General features: G+C 42.6%; 1 protein-coding gene across 1 annotated transcript in view; it reads left to right on the top strand.

The window, feature by feature from the left end:
- Positions 1-18,567, top strand: part of ARHGEF26 (Rho guanine nucleotide exchange factor 26) — a 195,230-nt gene that overhangs the window by 17,413 nt on the left and 159,250 nt on the right. The window contains exons 4-5 of the mRNA XM_038749398.1: positions 7,365-7,421; positions 10,857-11,017. Of these exons, the coding sequence (XP_038605326.1) occupies positions 7,365-7,421; positions 10,857-11,017 (218 nt within the window). The remainder of the gene's footprint in view (positions 1-7,364; positions 7,422-10,856; positions 11,018-18,567) is intronic.

Below are 18,567 nucleotides of genomic sequence, written 5' to 3'. Positions count from 1 at the left end.
AACAAAACATATTAACAAAATAAAATAAATAGAATAAATATGTACAAGTAAAATAAATAAGTGAATAGAGTAATAAATACGTACACACATATATACATATATATAGGTGCTGTGGGGAGGGGAAGGAGGTAAGGCGGGGGATGGGGACGGGGAGGAGGGGGAGAGGAAGGAGGGGGCTCAGTCTGGGAAGGCCTCCTGGAGGAAGTGAGCTCTCAGTAGGGCTTTGAAGGGAGGAAGAGAGCTAGCTTGGCAGATGTGCAGAGGGGGGGTGTTCCAGGCCAGGGGGATGATGTGGGCTGGCAGTCAACAGCGGGACAGACGAGAACGAGGCACAGTGAGGAGGTTAGCGGCAGAGGAGCGGAGGGTGCGGGCTGGGCTGGAGAAGGAGAGAAGGGAGGTGAGGTGGGGGGGGCGAGGTGATGGAGAGCCTTGAAGCTGAGAGTGAGGAGTTTTTGCCTGATGCATAGGTTGATTGGTAGCCACTGGAGATTTTTGAGGAGGGGAATAACATTCCCAGAGCGTTTCTGCACGAAGACGATCCGGGCAGCAGCGTGAAGTATAGATTGAAGTGGGGAGAGACAGGAGGATGGGAGATCAGAGAGGAGGCTGATGTAGTAATCCAGTAGGGATAGGATGAGAGACTGAATGAGCAGGGTAGCGGTTTGGATGGAGAGGAGAGGGCGGATCTTGGCGATATTGCAGAGGTGAGACCGGCAGGTTTTGGTGATGGATTGGATGTGAGAGGTGAATGAGAGACCGGAGTCGAGGATTACACCAAGTTTGCAGGCTTGTGAGACGGGAAGGATGGTAGTGCCGTCAACAGTGATGGGAAAGTCAGGGAGAGGGCAGGGTTTGGGAGGGAAGATAAGGAGTTCAGTCCTGGACATGTTGAGTTTTAGATGGCGGGCAGACATCCAGATGGAGATGTCCTGAAGGCAGGAGGAGATACGAGCCTGGAGAGAGGGAGAGAGAGCAGAGGCAGAGATGTAGATTTCGGTGTCATCAGCGTAGAGATGATAGTTGAAGCTGTGGGAGTGAATGAGTTCACCAAGGGAGTGAGTGCAGATGATTATGATTATGATGATGATTAATTATATTATTACTGATGAGCTCTTGCTGCATAGCTTATTCGTATCCTGTGGAGTTTAGTCCATGGTTTTGCCTTTACTTGTACACTCCTTGCAACAATGACGACATTTTGTAGGTAGGAAACCTAGTCAAAGAAAATGAGGCGGAAAAAAAGAAAGTTAGGTTTGGTGTTATATAGAAAAAATGGCCTCATGACTCAAAAACATTTTATCTTTGGGCTAAGAGCTGTGCCTTCTCTGGGGAAGGGCATTTAGAGATTTTTCTCTATTTCATTTTGTCTCATTTTTAAGAGGGTGGGACAGATTACTCTAGGTTCCTGAATGAGGTCCAAATAAGTTGAGACTTTCAAGATCTGCTAATCTTGAATGTAAGGTCAAAGGATGAGCAGAAAGGGACACAGTCTAGTGCTTTGTGACTGAATAGAGTAGAGAAACAGGAGACAAAAGTGACTGGGCTGATGGATTGAGGATAGTCCCGTTGTGCCATTCAAGGTTTTAGGGTTTTTAATATTCTATTTTTCCCTTTAGCATTTCATTTTTACCTTTTTTCTTTCATAAAGCTCCATTTTTTTGTTTTATTTTTAGGAAAATACAGCTATTTACTAGAGAAAAACATGACTCAAAGGAAATTTATAAACTCTTATATGTGCCAAGCCTTATGAACACAGTTTAGATATTTACTGCATCTCTTATTAGCAGGTCCTCTTTTTATATACAAAATCAGGCCTGGTGTTCCTTACTGTTTTATTTTACTTATGATACAGTTATTCTAAAAGAAACATTCTATTAGACTAGTAATGCCAATGTTTCTGTTCAGGCTGAAACTAATGGGCCAATAATCTTAGTCTCTTGCTTAAAATAGTGACGTAAGTAAAAAAAAAATCCCATTAACTGGTGAAAGCAAAAAGCAAAAATTGAATTTACTATCTTTGGTATATTTAGTTTTAAAGACTTTCCTATTAAGGTGGCGTTGTTGTTTTTTTTCTTCACTGCCATGACTTTGGTAAATTCAAACTATAAACCCAACTATTGCCCGGGTTCCGTCATGTTGGAGAATATTTTCTTCACCATTACTCCAAAAAGTAGAATGGCCTAGTGGAAATAGTATGTGTCTGGGAGTCAGAGAACCTGGGTTCCAATCCAGGGTTCACCACTTGCATGCTACGTGACCTTGGGCAACTCACTCAACTACTCTGTGCCTCATTTTCCTTATCTGTAAAATGGGGATTAAGACTGTGCAACCTTTATGGAACAGGGACTGTGTTTAACCTGATTATATTGCATCTCCTCCAGTGCTTAATACAGCGCTTGGCACTTAACAAATACCACAATTTATCATCATCATCATCAAAGTAATTTATTGAGTGCTTACTGAGTGCAGAGCACTGAACTAAGCATTTGGGAGGGTACAGTACAACAGAGTTGGTAGATAGGTTCCCTGTCCACAATGAGCTTAGAGTCTTCTTATAAATAAATAGAAGTACTCTCCCAAGTGCCTAGTACAGTGCTCTGGACATAGAAAGCACTCAACAAGCACCGTTGATTGATTGAGCAGAATCAAGACCAGAAACCTATTAGTCCATTGCAATCATTTACGCTTGGCACTTAACAAATACCACAATTTATCATCATCATCATCAAAGTAATTTATTGAGTGCTTACTGAGTGCAGAGCACTGAACTAAGCATTTGGGAGGGTACAGTACAACAGAGTTGGTAGATAGGTTCCCTGTCCACAATGAGCTTAGAGTCTTCTTATAAATAAATAGAAGTACTCTCCCAAGTGCCTAGTACAGTGCTCTGGACATAGAAAGCACTCAACAAGCACCGTTGATTGATTGAGCAGAATCAAGACCAGAAACCTATTAGTCCATTGCAATCATTTATCAAGCACCTGCAGTGTATGAAGCACTGCACTAAAGGCTGGGGAGGATCCATGGACATTTATAGATCTATGTCCCATAGAAAGGTAAGAGACTGGAGGCAGGGTGGTTGTAGGAGCAGATGGACAGGCAGAGAAAATGTATAAAGAATGATCAAATGAAAGATTACATTCAGCAGCTCAAAATTTTATAAAAATGTGCTCAGGCAGTTTATGTTGGGAAGAAATAATCCTCCAGTCCCTCAGCCCTCTTTGTCAGGGCTTCCCCAAGCACATCATCCCCAACTGAATTCCGGCTCCCCTTCTAGATTGTAAGCTCCTTGTTGGCAGGGAACATGTCTGTTTATTGTCATATTGAGCTCCCCCAACCACTTAGTACAGTGTTCTGCACACAGTAAGCCCTCAATAAATATGATTGAATGAATGAATGAAAGAATTACAATTGTGCTGGCTCCACTGGGGGAAAATCCCAGCATTCTTATACTAAGATCGGTCTTTTCGTTGTCTTCTGAAAATGACCAATAAAAATGTGAAAAAGGTAATTTGAATAGAGTGGAACAACAATAAGTATGAGTGGCTGTCACATACTTTTGAAAAGCCAGTGTTGCCTTTGCAATCATATGTGCTTTTTAGGAGTTTGCCTTAGGAATTTGGTAGGGCTAAGTTGAAAGGTTTTTGCTGTCCTTGTTTGTTTCTTTTTTTCACACTAGATTTTTCAATATCAAGATGATCTACTAGGTGAATTCTGCTCTAGGTGTTCAAGTTACTTTAGTGGCCGCAGTTCTGTCGATGAGCTGGCCCTTGAAAGTGTTGCATTTCATTAAAAAATAGTGCAACCTGCTTGTTGAAGCTCCATTTGTTCTATCTGGGAAACATCTGTACCCCAAAACATTGTAATTATCAGATTGTGTTTCTTCCCTGCCTGAAGCTCATTGTCTAAGGGCATAGGTACCATCTCCATGGGGGTGGGAGGGAAGAAGAAGTAGGGAATGTTGTTCTCATGAATTTCCAGCTGTGGGGTGAGGTCATTTTTCACCCCTCTGTCTTTTGGGGTAGTCTTCCAGCCTTCCTCATCCCCGGTCTCTCATAAGACCCCAGCGCTTCGGAGGTATTATACTCTTCTAAGCCCTTAGCACAGTGCTCTGCCCAGAGTAAGTGCTCAATGAATATGATGTCATCATTTGCCTATTGTTCCAAAGTTCCATCTTGCCTGCACCCTACACCTCTCAGGATTCCCCCACTGACCTTGGGCAAGTCACTTCACTTCTCTGTGCCTCAGTTTCCTCACCTGTAAAATGGGGATTAAGACTGAGTCCCATCTGGGATTTTTTTATATCGACCCCAGTGCTTAGTGCCTGGTACACAGTGAGTGCTTAAATAGCAGAATTATTATTTTCCTTTCAGCCCCTTGAAGAGCATACCCCACCTCGCTTTCTATTCCCCTCTCCCTCCTGGCCCCTACCATGGAAATAAATGGCAACTCTCTGAGTGTAGATGAAAAAGTTTAAGAAGGTGTGAAGGATGCTTTGTTTTCAATATCCAAGTCATGAAATTTTGATTTAAAAACCTAAGATACTAGTTCAGTCACCATAACACATGGCAGCTGCTCTTTCTGATCTTCTGTTAAATTTTATTTTTGCTTTAACAATTCTCTTTTCTGACATCAATTATCTTTTCAGCCAGTCCCTTAGTTGCCCCCATTTCTCCCTTTTTCTAAATGCCTTTGTTTGAATTTTAACTTCCCAGTCATCAAAATAATTTCCTCTTCACCTATTTCATTTTTTTTCCCCCCAAAGTCAGGTGCCCCCTCTACATTGCAGTCCCCACTTGGTTCAGGGACATAAAATTAGTCACTGGGCTCAGGTTGGGGCAGAGAAGCTTTCGGTTTTGTCTTTCATTCCTCATTGTGGCATAAGTGCAGTCTGAAGAGTCTCTTTCAAACGTGGGGTGCGGCAGAGCCAGGTATGAGGCTTGGCTCCACAGGAGAACTGCAAGTGGGAGGGCCTGTCTCCTGGCAGTCGGCCCAGAGGAGCTGGTTTTCCAGGCTCCTTTGGAGTAGGCCCTCTCAGGGCTGTATGTATGACACTTGGCATTTTACTAACAACAATCAGGCTTTGCTCTGTGGATTTTTTTTTTTTTTGTCATAAAAGTCCTGCGTGGGCCGCTGATCAGGAACTCCCAGTTTTGATTAATCAAGCCAAAAAGGTCATTGCAGTAACTAATCTTAGTCTTCTTTGGTTTGGATTCACCCATAATCTCAAAGAAACTGCAGGAAAGTCAGCAATTCCTTAGAAGGTTACGTTTGCCCTGGTGTGGTGACTGTAGGTTCGATGTGGGCAGGGGATGTGCCTACCAACTCTGTTATCAATCAATGGTATTTTTGTTGAGCTCCTACTATGTGCAGGGCACGTAGTGCTAAGCATTTGGGAGAAAACGATACAAAATTAGCAGACATGTTCCCTGCCCATAAGGAGTTATGTCGTACTTGCCCAAGTGCTCAGTAGTACTTTGCATACAGTAAGCAGTAAATAAATATCGTTGTGTGCTCTGAACCTAAAGCCAGACATTTTCTCTAGATCCTTTGGGCATGGGGCTAACATAGCCACCTGGGAAGTCTCCTGATGGGCAGGAAATCTTGAGAGATTCCTGTCTTCCCTGTGCTCTAGTGGAAAAATCTCAGCACTCAGCAGAAACAAAGGAGGAGTGGTTGCCATAGGGAAAAACCAGCATGGGTCAGGAGGAAGATCTCCCCATTAGCCAAGAATTCCTCCCTGGCAAACTGGCCCCTGGCCAATCTGCTGTAGCTAGGACTTGGAGTAGTCTCAGAAAGAAAACAAAAATGCTAAGGAGAGTTTCCCAGCCTTGTACCAATTTCATCACCCAGAGTACTGTTTTTGTCCAAGGACAAATTAACCACATCCTACAGTAGCCTGCATACAAACTAAATGCTTACTGGCTGCTCCCCTTATGTTGAAGAAATAGACTCCAGGTAGAAGCCCTTGAGATGAATAGCCCCTGGCAGTATAAACACCATCTTCGTTTCTGAACTCTGGTTTATCTCTTCTAATGTAACACCAGTAATAAGCTCAAATATCCATGATCATGAACTAAACAGTTTCCCTTTTAAGTATGCTGATTTCAGTTAGAAACTAAGGTCATGGGAGCCGCAGTTCTTTGCTACAGCCACGTGGATGGACTAATAAAGACTAGAGGCCCCCCAACCACTTTGGGTCAGGGTTTGTGTGCCTAAATGTAAATGACTGTTTTCTGGAATGTTCTGTGTATGCTTCCCCTCTCCTTGTCCAGTATCTCCTGTGACTCCGATAGAAAGGTCAGTGACTAACTTGCTTGTGTGGTCTGCTTCTGTGAATCCTAACCCCTAAGTACTAGAGATTTGCAAAGTTATGGTCCTAAAATAGAGCTGAAGACTGAGCAACTTTACCCGAAAAGAGAAAAATGAGGGCTCTATTTTCCCCTTTTCAAAGGCAGATCCAGAGGCTCACACGCAGCTGCAAACACTCATTACTGAAATGTAATTCTTATTTGCTCTCTCAAACGCTTTTCAATTAAAAATGTTTGTTTAAAATATATTTTGTAAGGCTCTATCTTCTGAATTTACATTTCCATTTGATTGTGATCACTGGTTAGCTTTATTTACTTCACAAATCTATGACAAGCACAGTAGTAGGAATTGCAAAAAGAAAACCTCACCTTGATTCAGAAAGAATATTGCATTGAAACATGTACAGTAAGAAGTGAGAGGTGATGAAATAGAAACTGCAATGGTACAGTTGAAAAATACAAGATTAAGGGGAAATATTTTAAATACCTTAACATAATTGCTTCTCAAGGGAACAACTGAGTATAGTGTTTATGCTATATAGCCAAATTTAAGTTTCTGACTGATCTGAGGATTATGGTTTTGAAAGGGCTTTAAATTCCTTTCATTTGGAATCTTCATGTTGGGATTATTTTTTAATTCTTGTAATAAATTTTAGTTTCAGTGGGGCTCCCCTCCACCTAACTGGGAGATAATTTTAAGAAAAATGGGACTCTATTCTGATTTCAGCTAGCATTATCAGACTAACCAGGAAGGATAATTGTATCGAGGCTTTTCAACATACCATTATCAACAGCTTATTATCCTGACTAACCTTGATTCCAGTTTTGATGGTTCCTGAACTGATTCAGGTGTTCTTAACCTCGTGCTAATTTTTCTAAGTCAAACATCCTGAGGTGCTTAAGATAAGATAATTGTACTCCTGGAGTAAATGTCTTGTTGATTTGATGAACTGTTACTGCTATTTGTTGCAAGGTATACAGTAAGCAATATATACACAGTATAACTAAAACTGCCTTCAACTTGGAATTTTTTTTTTTCTGTTTGTTGTTTAGGTGAAAAGGAATGGTTTATCTCAAACAATTAGCCAGGAGGAAAGAAAGAGGCAAGAGGTAAGCTTTTATACTGTGTATGTCAAATGTTGCATTAGAATAATAGACTATTGTGCGGTGTGTTGTTTTCCCTATTTAATACACTTCTTTGCTATGAAAAAAGTAGTGTTGTCTAGTGGAAAGAGCACAGTGCTGGGAGTCAGAAGACCTGCATTCTAATCCCTATTCAGTCAATTGCCTGCTATGTAACCTTGGGCAAGTCACTTTATTTCTCTGTTCCTCAGTTTCCTCAGCTGCAGAATGGAGATTGAATTCCTGTTCTCCCTCCTACTTAGAAAATGAGCCCCATGTGAGGCACAGACTGTTTCTCATCTGATTTATTTGAATTTGCCACAGTGCTTAGAACAGTGCTTGACACATTCATTCATTGTATTTATTGAGTGCTTACTGTGTGCAGAGCACTGTACTAAGCGCTTGGGAAGTACAAGTCGGCAACATAGAGAGACAGTCCCTACCGAACAACGGGCTCACAGTCTAGAAGGGGGAGACAGACTACAAAACATAGAAAGCTCTTAACAATTGCCTTTATAGGAGCAAACAGAAAATATTTTGAAGTTCTTTCCTTTATATTATTTTTGAAGTAGAATGTGATAGTCTCATCTCAAGCAAGATATTTTCAAATTAGTAAGAATTCTAAAAAAAAAAAAAAGAACTTGATTGGATGGAACCCAGAATCTGGACCTGGGAGACCAGAGTTCTAGTTCTAATTCTGGTTCTCTCCATCGCTTGCCTAATGTGTGACCTTGGGCAAGTCATTTAACTTGTGTGCCAGTTTCCTCATTTGGACACAGCCTCTTGTGAGACAGGGACTGTGTCTGATCTATCAGTCTATGGTGTTTATTGGGTGCAGAACATTGTATGAAAGGTATGAATAATTTGCACTCAGCCCAGTGCTTAGCACTATGTTTTGCCCTTTAGTGTCTCATATATGCCATCAGTATCATCCTATTTTTGTATTATTCATCATTTACTGCTTTCCATTGGAAGTTATTTCGTTCTATTCATTCCTTTAACTCTCAAACTTTAAGAAAATTGGAACATTAGATTTATCTTCTACTTTCATGTTCATGTTCATCCTTGAAAGATTATTTTTTTCTTTCCTTCATTGCAACAATTTTATATTTTTCAGATATTATTTAGCAGTACTTATCCTTTAAACAATTTGTGGTAAGACTACCATAACACCTTAATTCCTATCATATTCACCCTTTCAGCCCTATTGCTGAATTCATCTTTTGATGCAATCAAGCCCCTTCTTTTATCTGCTCTCTAGTACATTCCCAGTTTGTGGAATTCTTAGGCCTGCTGTTATTGAATCTTTTGTTCAGTTTTCTGTTTTATGACAGAGAAGCAGCATGTCCTAGTGAATGGAGCACAGTCCTGGGAATCAGAGGACCTGGGTTCTAATCCCAGCTCTGCCACTTGTGTGCTGAGTGACTCTGGGCAAGTCACTTGACTTCCAAGCCTCAATCATTCAATTGTATTTATTGAGTGCACACTGTGTGCAGAGCATTGTACAAAACACTTGGCAGAGAACAATACAACTTGGTAGACACTTGCTGCACACAATGAGTTTACAGTTATCTCATCTGTAAAATGGAGATTAAATAACTGTTCTCCTACCCTCTTAGGCTCTGAGGCCCATGTAAGAGAGGCACTGTCTGATCTGTTTAAAGTGTATCAATCCCAGTGCTTAGCAAAGTACTTTGCACATTGTAAGAGTTTAAGTAACACAACCACTATTAGATGACTTCAAAGGAGGTGCAAATGTTTGAAAGCCATTTTAGACAGTGGCCCTGAAAACTGATTACCAGCATTTTTAACGAGCTTAAGGTTAGAAAAGATGATTGTTTTTGCATAATCAAGTTATATTAGTAGTAGAAATAGCAACGTTTATTGAGTGCCCACTTAGTATGGTGCACTGTACCAGTTGCTTGGAAAATGCAGAATAATAAAGTGTTGTGTTCCCTGTCCACAGGGAGCTTGCACTCTAATGGGGGAGACAAACATAAATATACTTATATTAGTCTTATAGGTCAAATTTAATTATTAAACTCTCTTCCCGCTACCTAACCTCACTCCTCTCCCACTACAACCAAACCCATACAGTTGGCTCTCTGAGACTAACCTATTCACGGTGCCTCAATCTCATCTTCATATCCAACAGACCACCGTTCTCCCCATTTTCAAAGTTCTACCGAAATCATATAATAATAATAACAATAATAATAATAATGACATTTAGTAGGTGCTTACTATGTGCAAAGCACTGTTCTAAGTGCTGGGGAGGTTACAAGGTGATCAGGTTGTCCCACATGGGGCTCACAGTCTTAATCCCCATTTTACAGATGAGGGAACTGAGGTATAGAGAAGTTAAATGACTTGCCCAAAGTCACACAGCTGACAAGTGGTGGAGCTGGGATTTGAACCCATGATCTCTGACCCCAAAGCCCGGGCTCTTTCCACTGAGCCACGCTACTTCTCTAACATTCCCTGACACACCTGAGTCTGTAACCCCTAAGCCTTCATACATTTACCCTACCTTCTCCCCCAACAACACGTATGTACTTATTCTTATAATCTGTTGCTTCTCCTTCCTGTAATTAATTTTAATGTCTGATTCCCCGGCTAGGTTATAAACTCCTTTGAGGGTAGGAATTGTGCATACTTATTCTATCGTACTCTCCAAAGTGCATAGTAGAGTGCTCTGTGCACAATAAAGGCTCAGTAAATACCACTAGTTAATAAAATCCAAGCCTCTCACTTTTTTCTCATGTCATCATTATTATTATCATTATCGTCATTATTATTTCTCACCACAGGAGTCACATTAGATGTTTAATATTGGCATTTGAGCAGGTTCTTCTTTTCTGGTATCATTTCAAAGATGTTTATCTTAAATACTTATTGAGCACCCACATTTTATACACTTTCCCATTCGTTCCACTTTGGAGGCTTATCCGATGTAAAGTGCTCAGCATCTCTAGTCCATGAGCTCTTTATCACAGGGAATCTCTGTATAGACTCTGTTTTATTGTCATCAGTCAATGATATTTATTGGTTGTTTACTACAATGCAGATCACTGTACTAAGCACTTGGGAGAGTACACTACAGCAGAATTAGCAAACACATTCCCTGCCAATAGTACAGTGCTGTGCACACAGCGTGTGCTTAATGAATACGATTGATTAATTGATTCATCCTCTGTCCACTCAGCTGTGGTGAGACATGATGCTACTTGGGGTATTTAAAAAAAATTCCACATTCAGACATCACTATTCTCTGTGGTGCCGAGTAAAAAATCAGACATGCAGCCCAGATCTGACCTGTTCCAAATTGCGGTGAGCTGTCCTATGATATATGGGTGGTCGATTTAACTGTGATTTGTTGTAAAGACTTTGCAAAAAAAACAACATAATGTTTATTTTCCACAGGCTATGTTTGAAGTGATATCTTCAGAACATTCATATTTACTTAGCTTGGAAATCCTCATACGGATGTTCAAAAATTCGAAGGAACTGAGTGACACAATGACCAAAACTGAGAGCCACCACCTCTTCTCCAACATTGCTGACGTTTGCGAGGCCAGCCAAAAGTAAGTGCTTGGTCAAATCTAGAACCTTCTTTAGTTTATTTTAGTTTTGTTTTATTTATTCATATTAATGCCTGTCTCCCCCTCTGGACTGTAAGCTCATTGTGGGCAGAGAATGCATCTGTTTATTGCTATATTGTACTCTCCCAAGCACTTAGTATGGTATTTTGCACATAGTAAGCTCTCAATAAGTATGATTGAATGAATGATTGAAAAGTTTGCCTTTAGTGGCCACCAAGGAAGTGTTAGTGAAGAGTACAGTATAAAAGTTGTTGGGTTTATCAGACTTTTCTCCTAATTCCTTAAATCATCAGTCAATAGTATTTACAGAGTACCTGCTGTGGTCAGAGCACTGGATTTAGTGCTTGGAAGGGTGCAATAGAGTTAGTAATAATAATAATAATAATGATAGCATTTATTAAACACTTACTATGTGCAAAGCACTGTTCTAAGCGCTGGGGGGATACAAGGTGATCCCATTGTCCCACAGGGGGCTCACAGTCTTAATCCTCATTTTACAGATGAGGTAACTGAGGGCCAGAGAAATTGTGACTTGCCCAAAGTCACACGGCTGACAAGTGGCAGAGGCGGGATGTGAACCCATGACCTGTGACTGCAAAGCCCGGGCTCTTTCCACTGAGCCACGCAGGATCCACGCAAAGAAACATACAATCTTGGGGGGAAGACAGATGCATAACAAATTGCAGATAAGGGGACGGTATTAGATTATATGAGGTATAGCGTGCCTCATAGTAATGATGATGACATTTGTTAAGCGCTGCAAAGCACTGTTCTAAGTGCTGGGGAGGATACAAGGTGATCAGGTTGTCCCACGTAGGGCTCACAGTCTTAATCCCCATTTTACAGATGAGGTAATTGAGGCAAAGAGAAGTTGCGACTTGCCCAAATTCACACAACTGACAAGCGGGAGAGCTTGGATTTGAACCCATGACCTCTGACTCCCAAGCCCATGCTCTTTCCACTGAGTCACGCTGTTTCTCTTCATATGTGTGTAGGGTTGACTCTAGATCCTTGGCAACATCATTCTGGTTGTAAATACGCTTGGGACATATCCCTCTGATGTAGGGGGCATGCCTCTCCAGCTGATTGGATTTAGTTAAGATCCTGGTTAAAGAGCAAAGTGACAAAGGTTATTCTCCTAAACAGTGAAGGGGAGACCTTCTGTTACTCAGCTGTTGTAATGCTGTGCTGCTGGATAGTAACACAGCCTGAAAAGGAAGTGAGAATGAGGAAGCAGCATGGCTTGGTGGGTAGAGTACTGACCTAGGAGTTGGAAGGACCTGTGTTCTAATTCTGGCTGTGCCACGTCTTCTATGCCACCTTGGGTGAGTCACTTAACTTCTTTCTGCCTGTTACCTCATCTGTGAAAATTTCAGTCATCAAAACCTGCCGGTCTCACCTTGGCAACATTGCCAAGATCTGCCCTTTCCTCTCCATTCAAACTGCTACCCTGCTGGTTCAGTCTCTCGTCCTATCCCGACTGGATTACTGCATTAGCCTCCTCTCTGATCTTCCATCCTCCTGTCTCTCCCCACTTCAGTCTATACTTCACGCTGCTGCCCGGATCATCTTTGTGCAGAAATGCTCTGGGCATGTTACTCCCCTCCTCAAAAATCTCCAGTGGCTACCAATCAACCTACGCATCAGGCAAAAACTCCTCACCCTCAGCTTCAAGGCTCTTCATCACCTCTCCCCCTCCTACCTCACCTTCCTTCTTTCCTTCTACAGCCCAGCCCGCATCTTCTGCTCCTCTGCTGCTAAACTCCTCACCGTGCCTCGTTCTTGCCTGTCCCGCTGTCGACCCCCAGCCCACGTCCCCCCCGGCCTGGAATGCCCTCCCTCTGCCCATCCGCCAAGCTAGCTCTCTTCCTCCCTTCCAAGCCCTACTGAGAGCTCACCTCCTCCAGGAGGCCTTCCCAGACAGAGCCCCCTCCTTCCTCTCCCCCTCCCCATCCCCTCTGCCCTACCTCCTTCCCCTCCCCCCAGCACCTGTATACATGTTTGTACAGATTTATTACTCTATTTTACTTGTAAATATTTGCTATTCTTTTTATTTTATTTTGTTAATATGTTTTGTTGTCTGTCTCCCCCTTCTAGACTGTGAGCCCGCCGTTTGGTAGGGACCATCTCTATATGTTGCCAACTTGTACTTCCCAAGCACTTAGTACAGTGCTCTACACACAGTAAACACTCAATAAATACGAATGAATGGATGAATGATAAGAGTGTGAGCTCCATGTGGGACAGGGACCGTGTACAACCTGATGAATGTGTGTCTATCCCAGCACTTAGAACAATGCTTGGCACATAGTAAGTGCTTAACAACTACTACTATTATTATTTTGGGGGGGTTCCAGGAGTAGATACTTGGCTCTTCTGAGGTTTGTATCTTGCTCTTTGGGCTCTGAATCCTGAGGAGACAGGAGCAGTGTTACCATAGGGCAGGGTTCAACTCCTGCACCCGCCCCTTTTCCCGTTGCTGTGCACTTTTCCCCTTTGCTGCCGGTTGCTGATAGGCTAAATTAGTATTGGCAAAGAAGCCACTTGCCTTTTTTCCCCTCTTCCTATTGGGAATGCAAGGCTGTTCTGGAATGGCATTAGGGGATTCTAATTCATTAGAAGGACAGCCTGTGCCTTGATCACTATGGTTATTGAAAAAACTGCTAGCATTTTTTGCCAAGAGGGTGAAATTCAACTCTTTGGCTCCTTTTCTTCGGGATTGCTAATAAGGGATCAGGCAGCTGCCCTAGCCTCTCCCTGAAGCAGTGGGTCCCCAGGGCCTTTCTCAGCAAACCAACCAGAGCACACAGTGACAGTCCTGCCACAGACTTCTTCCCTTTTCAGGGGTGGGAGAGATTGCCTAGTGAGATAGAACATGTGCTTGGGAGTCAGAAGGACCCGTGTTCTCATCCCGGCTCTGTCACTGGTCTGCTGTGTGACTTTGGGCAAGTCACTTCACTTCTCTGGGCCTCAGTTATCTCATCTGTAAGCAGAGATTAAGACTGAGCCCCATGTGGGATGTGGACTATGTCCACCCTGACTACCTTGTATTTACCCCCAGAACTGTGCCTGGCACCTAGTAAGCACTTAACAAATAATTTTTTTTAAAAAAAAGCTCTGCATGAGGGGACAGCATTCAGGCTAAAGTGCTTTTGCTCACACTGCACCTGCTTCAGGCCTTCTGGTACTGTTGCTGGGCCGGGAATGTGTCTATTGTTTGATTGTCCTCTCCCAAGCATTTAGTACAGTGCTCTGCATACAGTAAGTGCTCAATAAATGTGATTGAATAAGTGACATGCTTCGAACTGACTCTTGGGTAGCCATAACATTGTGCCTGCCCTGGAGTAGTTCTGACTCGTGGACTACAGTTCTTAGCAGCCCCTTCCCAATGGATGAGTTTTTGAGCATGGGAAGAGGTAACACTGTCTTCTAAGACAGTGTTGCCTAGTGGAAAGGGCTCAGGATTGGGGGTAAGGAGGCCAGGGTTCTAGGTCCAACTCTGCCAGGAGTCATTTAATCAGTAGTATTTATTGAGAGCTGCTTATGTGCAAAGCACTGGACTAATCGTTTGGGGCAGTACAATACAATAGAGTTGTACAATAGAGCCCACAAGGAGCTTGCAGTTTAGGGTAAACTTGGGTCAGTTAATTCTTCCTTTCTGGGCCTCAGTTTTCTCATCTATAAAAATGGATCTGAGCTACATTTGGAGTCTCATATGGGACAGGGACTGGAGCCGATCTCATAAACTTGTATCTACCCTACTGTAAGGACAATGTGGGCAGGGAATATGTCTCTTATATTGTAAGCTCCCAAATGTTTAGTCAGTGCTCTACATGCGGATTGATGGACTGACTGCCTAATAAATGCCATGATAGTAATTACTACTGTAAAATGTTGAGCCCCAGAAGTTCACCCTTTTCTTAACTCAAAATCAGTTAGGGCCCAGATCCGCACAGTCATTGGTTTGGGTCTAGACCCAGGTTTGGGCCTGTTTTCTTTGGGCAAGCAGCTTGCCCATGGCTAGCTAGGGGGCATCTTGTTGGTAGTGCAACTTGTGCTTCCTCCAGCCCCAAGGTGGGTGGCTTCATGGGGCCAACAAGCTAACAGACTCCCAAGGGGCCACTTGAGTTGTAATGTGGAAGACTGGAAAGTCAGCTAGTTAGCAGGAGAGAACTATGGATTTTTCCTTGCATTTGGATTGCTGGAGAGATGGATCAGGAACACACAGCTCTCTGTGGTATTAAATTTTTATCAATCAGTGGTATTTATTGAGCCCTTACTGTAAGCAGAGCACTGTACTAAGCATTTGGGAGAGTACAGTACAACAGAGTTGAAAGACACGATCCCTGCCCACAAGGATCTGACAGTCTCACTCTTTCTCCAAGATTCCTACCCTTGTCAAAACCCATGCTTCTCAATTTCAAAACCTCCCTAGTTTGGAGTGTGCTGCTGTCATCTTTAGTGGAACATGGCAAGTCCAGAACAGCTTGTTCTTCTTTGCCAACTTGTTTCCCACTCCAGCTTCTGAATAAAGCTGTCCCCGAACCAAGAGTCAGCTGAGTCTCATTTTAGGCCCTTTTCTCAACTGTGTCCCTGCTTGCCAGGTCCTATCAAGCAGCCTAGCTGGGCAGTGGAGTGCCCCAATATGGAGGGACAAGAGTGAGGTGAAGAGGTCCTAACAGAATGGCTGTTATTATCATTATTGTTAAGCACGTACTATGTACCAAGCACTGTTCTAAAGGGTGGGGTAGATACAAGATAATCAGGTTGGACACAGTCCCTGTCCCACAGGGACTAACAGTCTTAGTAGGAGGGAGAACAGGCACTGACTCCCCATTTTACAGATGTGGAAACTGAAGAGAAGTGAAGGGACTTGCCCAAAGTCACATGACAGAGCTGGGATTAGAACCAGGTCTTCTGATTCCCAGTTCCACTTTCATTCCACTAGACCATATTGCCCCTCACTAAGCTATGCTGGTCTTCACCCACTTTCGTTTCCACCTCTATCTCTTCCCCTAGCACTTGCCCCTCCCGAATTTTGCTTTATATCTTGCCACTTGCCAGCATCTGGAACAATTGCCACAGTTAGTTTGGGATCCAGGCTTTTCTACTTTCCTGGATTCAGCGACTTTCAGGAGTCTACTAGTTTGGAGCATAGAGCTGGATTGGAATATTGAATATGCAGTGCCACTAATTTTAAATGTTAAACTCCTACAGTAAAATCCATACTTTTTTATTTGGCTTTTGAAGCACCTGCTATTAAATCTACAGTACTTCAGAATTTGTAAAGCTTAACAATTAGACATTTTAAGGCACAAAAAACAGAAATAAGGAATGAGAGAATTTGGAGTTTAGGAATTGGAGTTGAGGCATTACACTTTATGTGAGAAGGCATACCCTTAAGCAGTTTCAAGTGGGACTGCCTCTGGATTTTTATTTTTAGGTGGTGGAAAATTGTGAAGGCTGGTTGTTGCTGATTTAATGTTTAACTGCAACAGAAACAATGTGTCTTTTATCTCCCTTAGGATCCACTTTAGTAAGATACATAACTATTTTCCCTCTAGCAATTTGGGTTGGATCTTCGAGTAGCTCACTGAGTGTATTAATAAGTAGTTGAGAAGTAACAATTGAAAGGTCTTCTTAAAATATTTGGTATTGGGATTGGTAACATTTTATGTTGGGAGACAGAATTTCTGCTTGCTCTTGCCTGCTGCTTTCAAGAAGTTTTACAAAATACCATACTGAATGTTGTAACTGTGCCCTTTGTTCACTTAGACTTACACGTTGCCCTTCTAAGCCCTCTTTTTTCCCCTACTCCCTCTCCCTTCTGCATTGCCTATGCATTTTATCTGTGGAGAAGCAACATGGTCTAGTGGATAGAGCACGGGCTTGGGCGACAGAGGACTTGGGTTCTAATGCTGGCTCCACCACTTGTCTGCTGTGTGACCTTGAGCAAGTCACTCCACTTCTCTGTGCCTGTTTCCTCTTCTGTAAAATGAGGATTAAGACTGTGAGCCCTATGTGTGACAGGGACTATGTCTAACCCGATTATCATGTATTCATTCTTTCAATCTTATTGAGTGCTTACTATGGGCAGAGCACTGTACTAATTACTTGAGAGAGTACAATGCAACAATAAACAAACACATTCCCTACCCACAATGAGCTTACAGTCTAGAGGTGGGGGGAGGAACAGACATTAATATAAATAAATTGTAAATATGTAAATAAGCACTGTGGAGCCATGAGAGGGAATGGACAAAGGGAGCAAGTCAGGGTGATGCCAAAGGGAGTGGGCGAAGAAAAGGGGGGCTTAGGGAAGACTTCTTGGAGGAGATGTGCCCTCAATAAGTCTTTGAAGGAGGGGAGAGTAATTATCTGTCAGATTTGAGGAGGAAGGGCATTCCAGGCCAGAGGCAGGACTTGGGTGAGGGGTCATCAGTGAGATAGACGAGAATGAGGCATAGTGAGAAGGTTAACATTAGAGGATTGAAGTGTGTGGACTGGGTGTAGTAGGAGGGGGCAAGGTGATTGAATGCATATATCTACCCCAGCGCTTAGTACAGCACCCAGCACATAATAAGCTCTTAACAAATGCCACAATTAATATTACCCTTTAAGCACTTGGTTTGTTTTTTAAACTAACCATCACATTTTACTTTTGATTATTTTTCAAGAACAGAGATTTCCGAACCCCTTAATATAACATAAATATTTAGAACTGAAGACCTCCAAAATATTTTTTTCTTTTTGCATAGTTAAGATAGTGATATCTATGGAAGGAATTTTGAATTCTAAAGTATGTCTTCTGCTTGTGATACTAGAAAAGATATCTATTCACCTACATGATTCAGGAGTCACGAGGATCTAAATTAGTATCCAGCTTGGTAGTCTAGTCTGGCTAATGTAGTAACTGCTGACTCTCACAATTTTTATGGCCTACGTGTGCAGCAGAAAAGCAGCCTGGCTTATTGGATAGAGCAGGGGCCTGGGAGTTGGAAGAACCTGCCCAGCTATACCATTTGGTGTGGCCTTGGGCAAGTCATTTAAGTTGTCTGTTCCTCAGTTGTTGTTGTTGTCTTATGCTGTCGAGTCGTGTCCGGCCCATAGTGACGCCATAGGCACATCTCTCCCCGAATGCCCCACCTCCATCTGCAATTGTTCTGGTAGTGGATCCATAGAGTTTTCTTGGTAAGACTACAAAAGCAGTTTACCATTGCCTCCTTCCTCGCAGTAAACTTGGGTCTCCGCCCTTGACTCTTTCCCATGCCACTGCCCCAGACTGAGCCCCCTTTTTGCTCTTCTCCTCCCCACCCCCCCCGCCCTACCTTCTTCCCCCTCCACAGCACCTGTATATATGTTTGTACAGATTTATTACTCTATTTTACTTGTACATATTTACTATTCTATTTATTTTGTTAATGATGTGCATCTAGATTTATTTCTATTTATTCTGATGACCTGACACCTGTCCACATGTTTTGTTTTGTTGTCTTTCTCCCCCTTCTAGACTGTGAGCCCATTGTTGGGTA

This window comes from Tachyglossus aculeatus, chromosome 1 (assembly GCF_015852505.1).
Source record: "Tachyglossus aculeatus isolate mTacAcu1 chromosome 1, mTacAcu1.pri, whole genome shotgun sequence".
Classification (NCBI taxonomy): domain Eukaryota; kingdom Metazoa; phylum Chordata; class Mammalia; order Monotremata; family Tachyglossidae; genus Tachyglossus; species Tachyglossus aculeatus.
The sequence above is the reverse complement of the archived record's forward strand: the minus strand, read 5'-3'. Positions and strand labels throughout refer to the sequence as shown.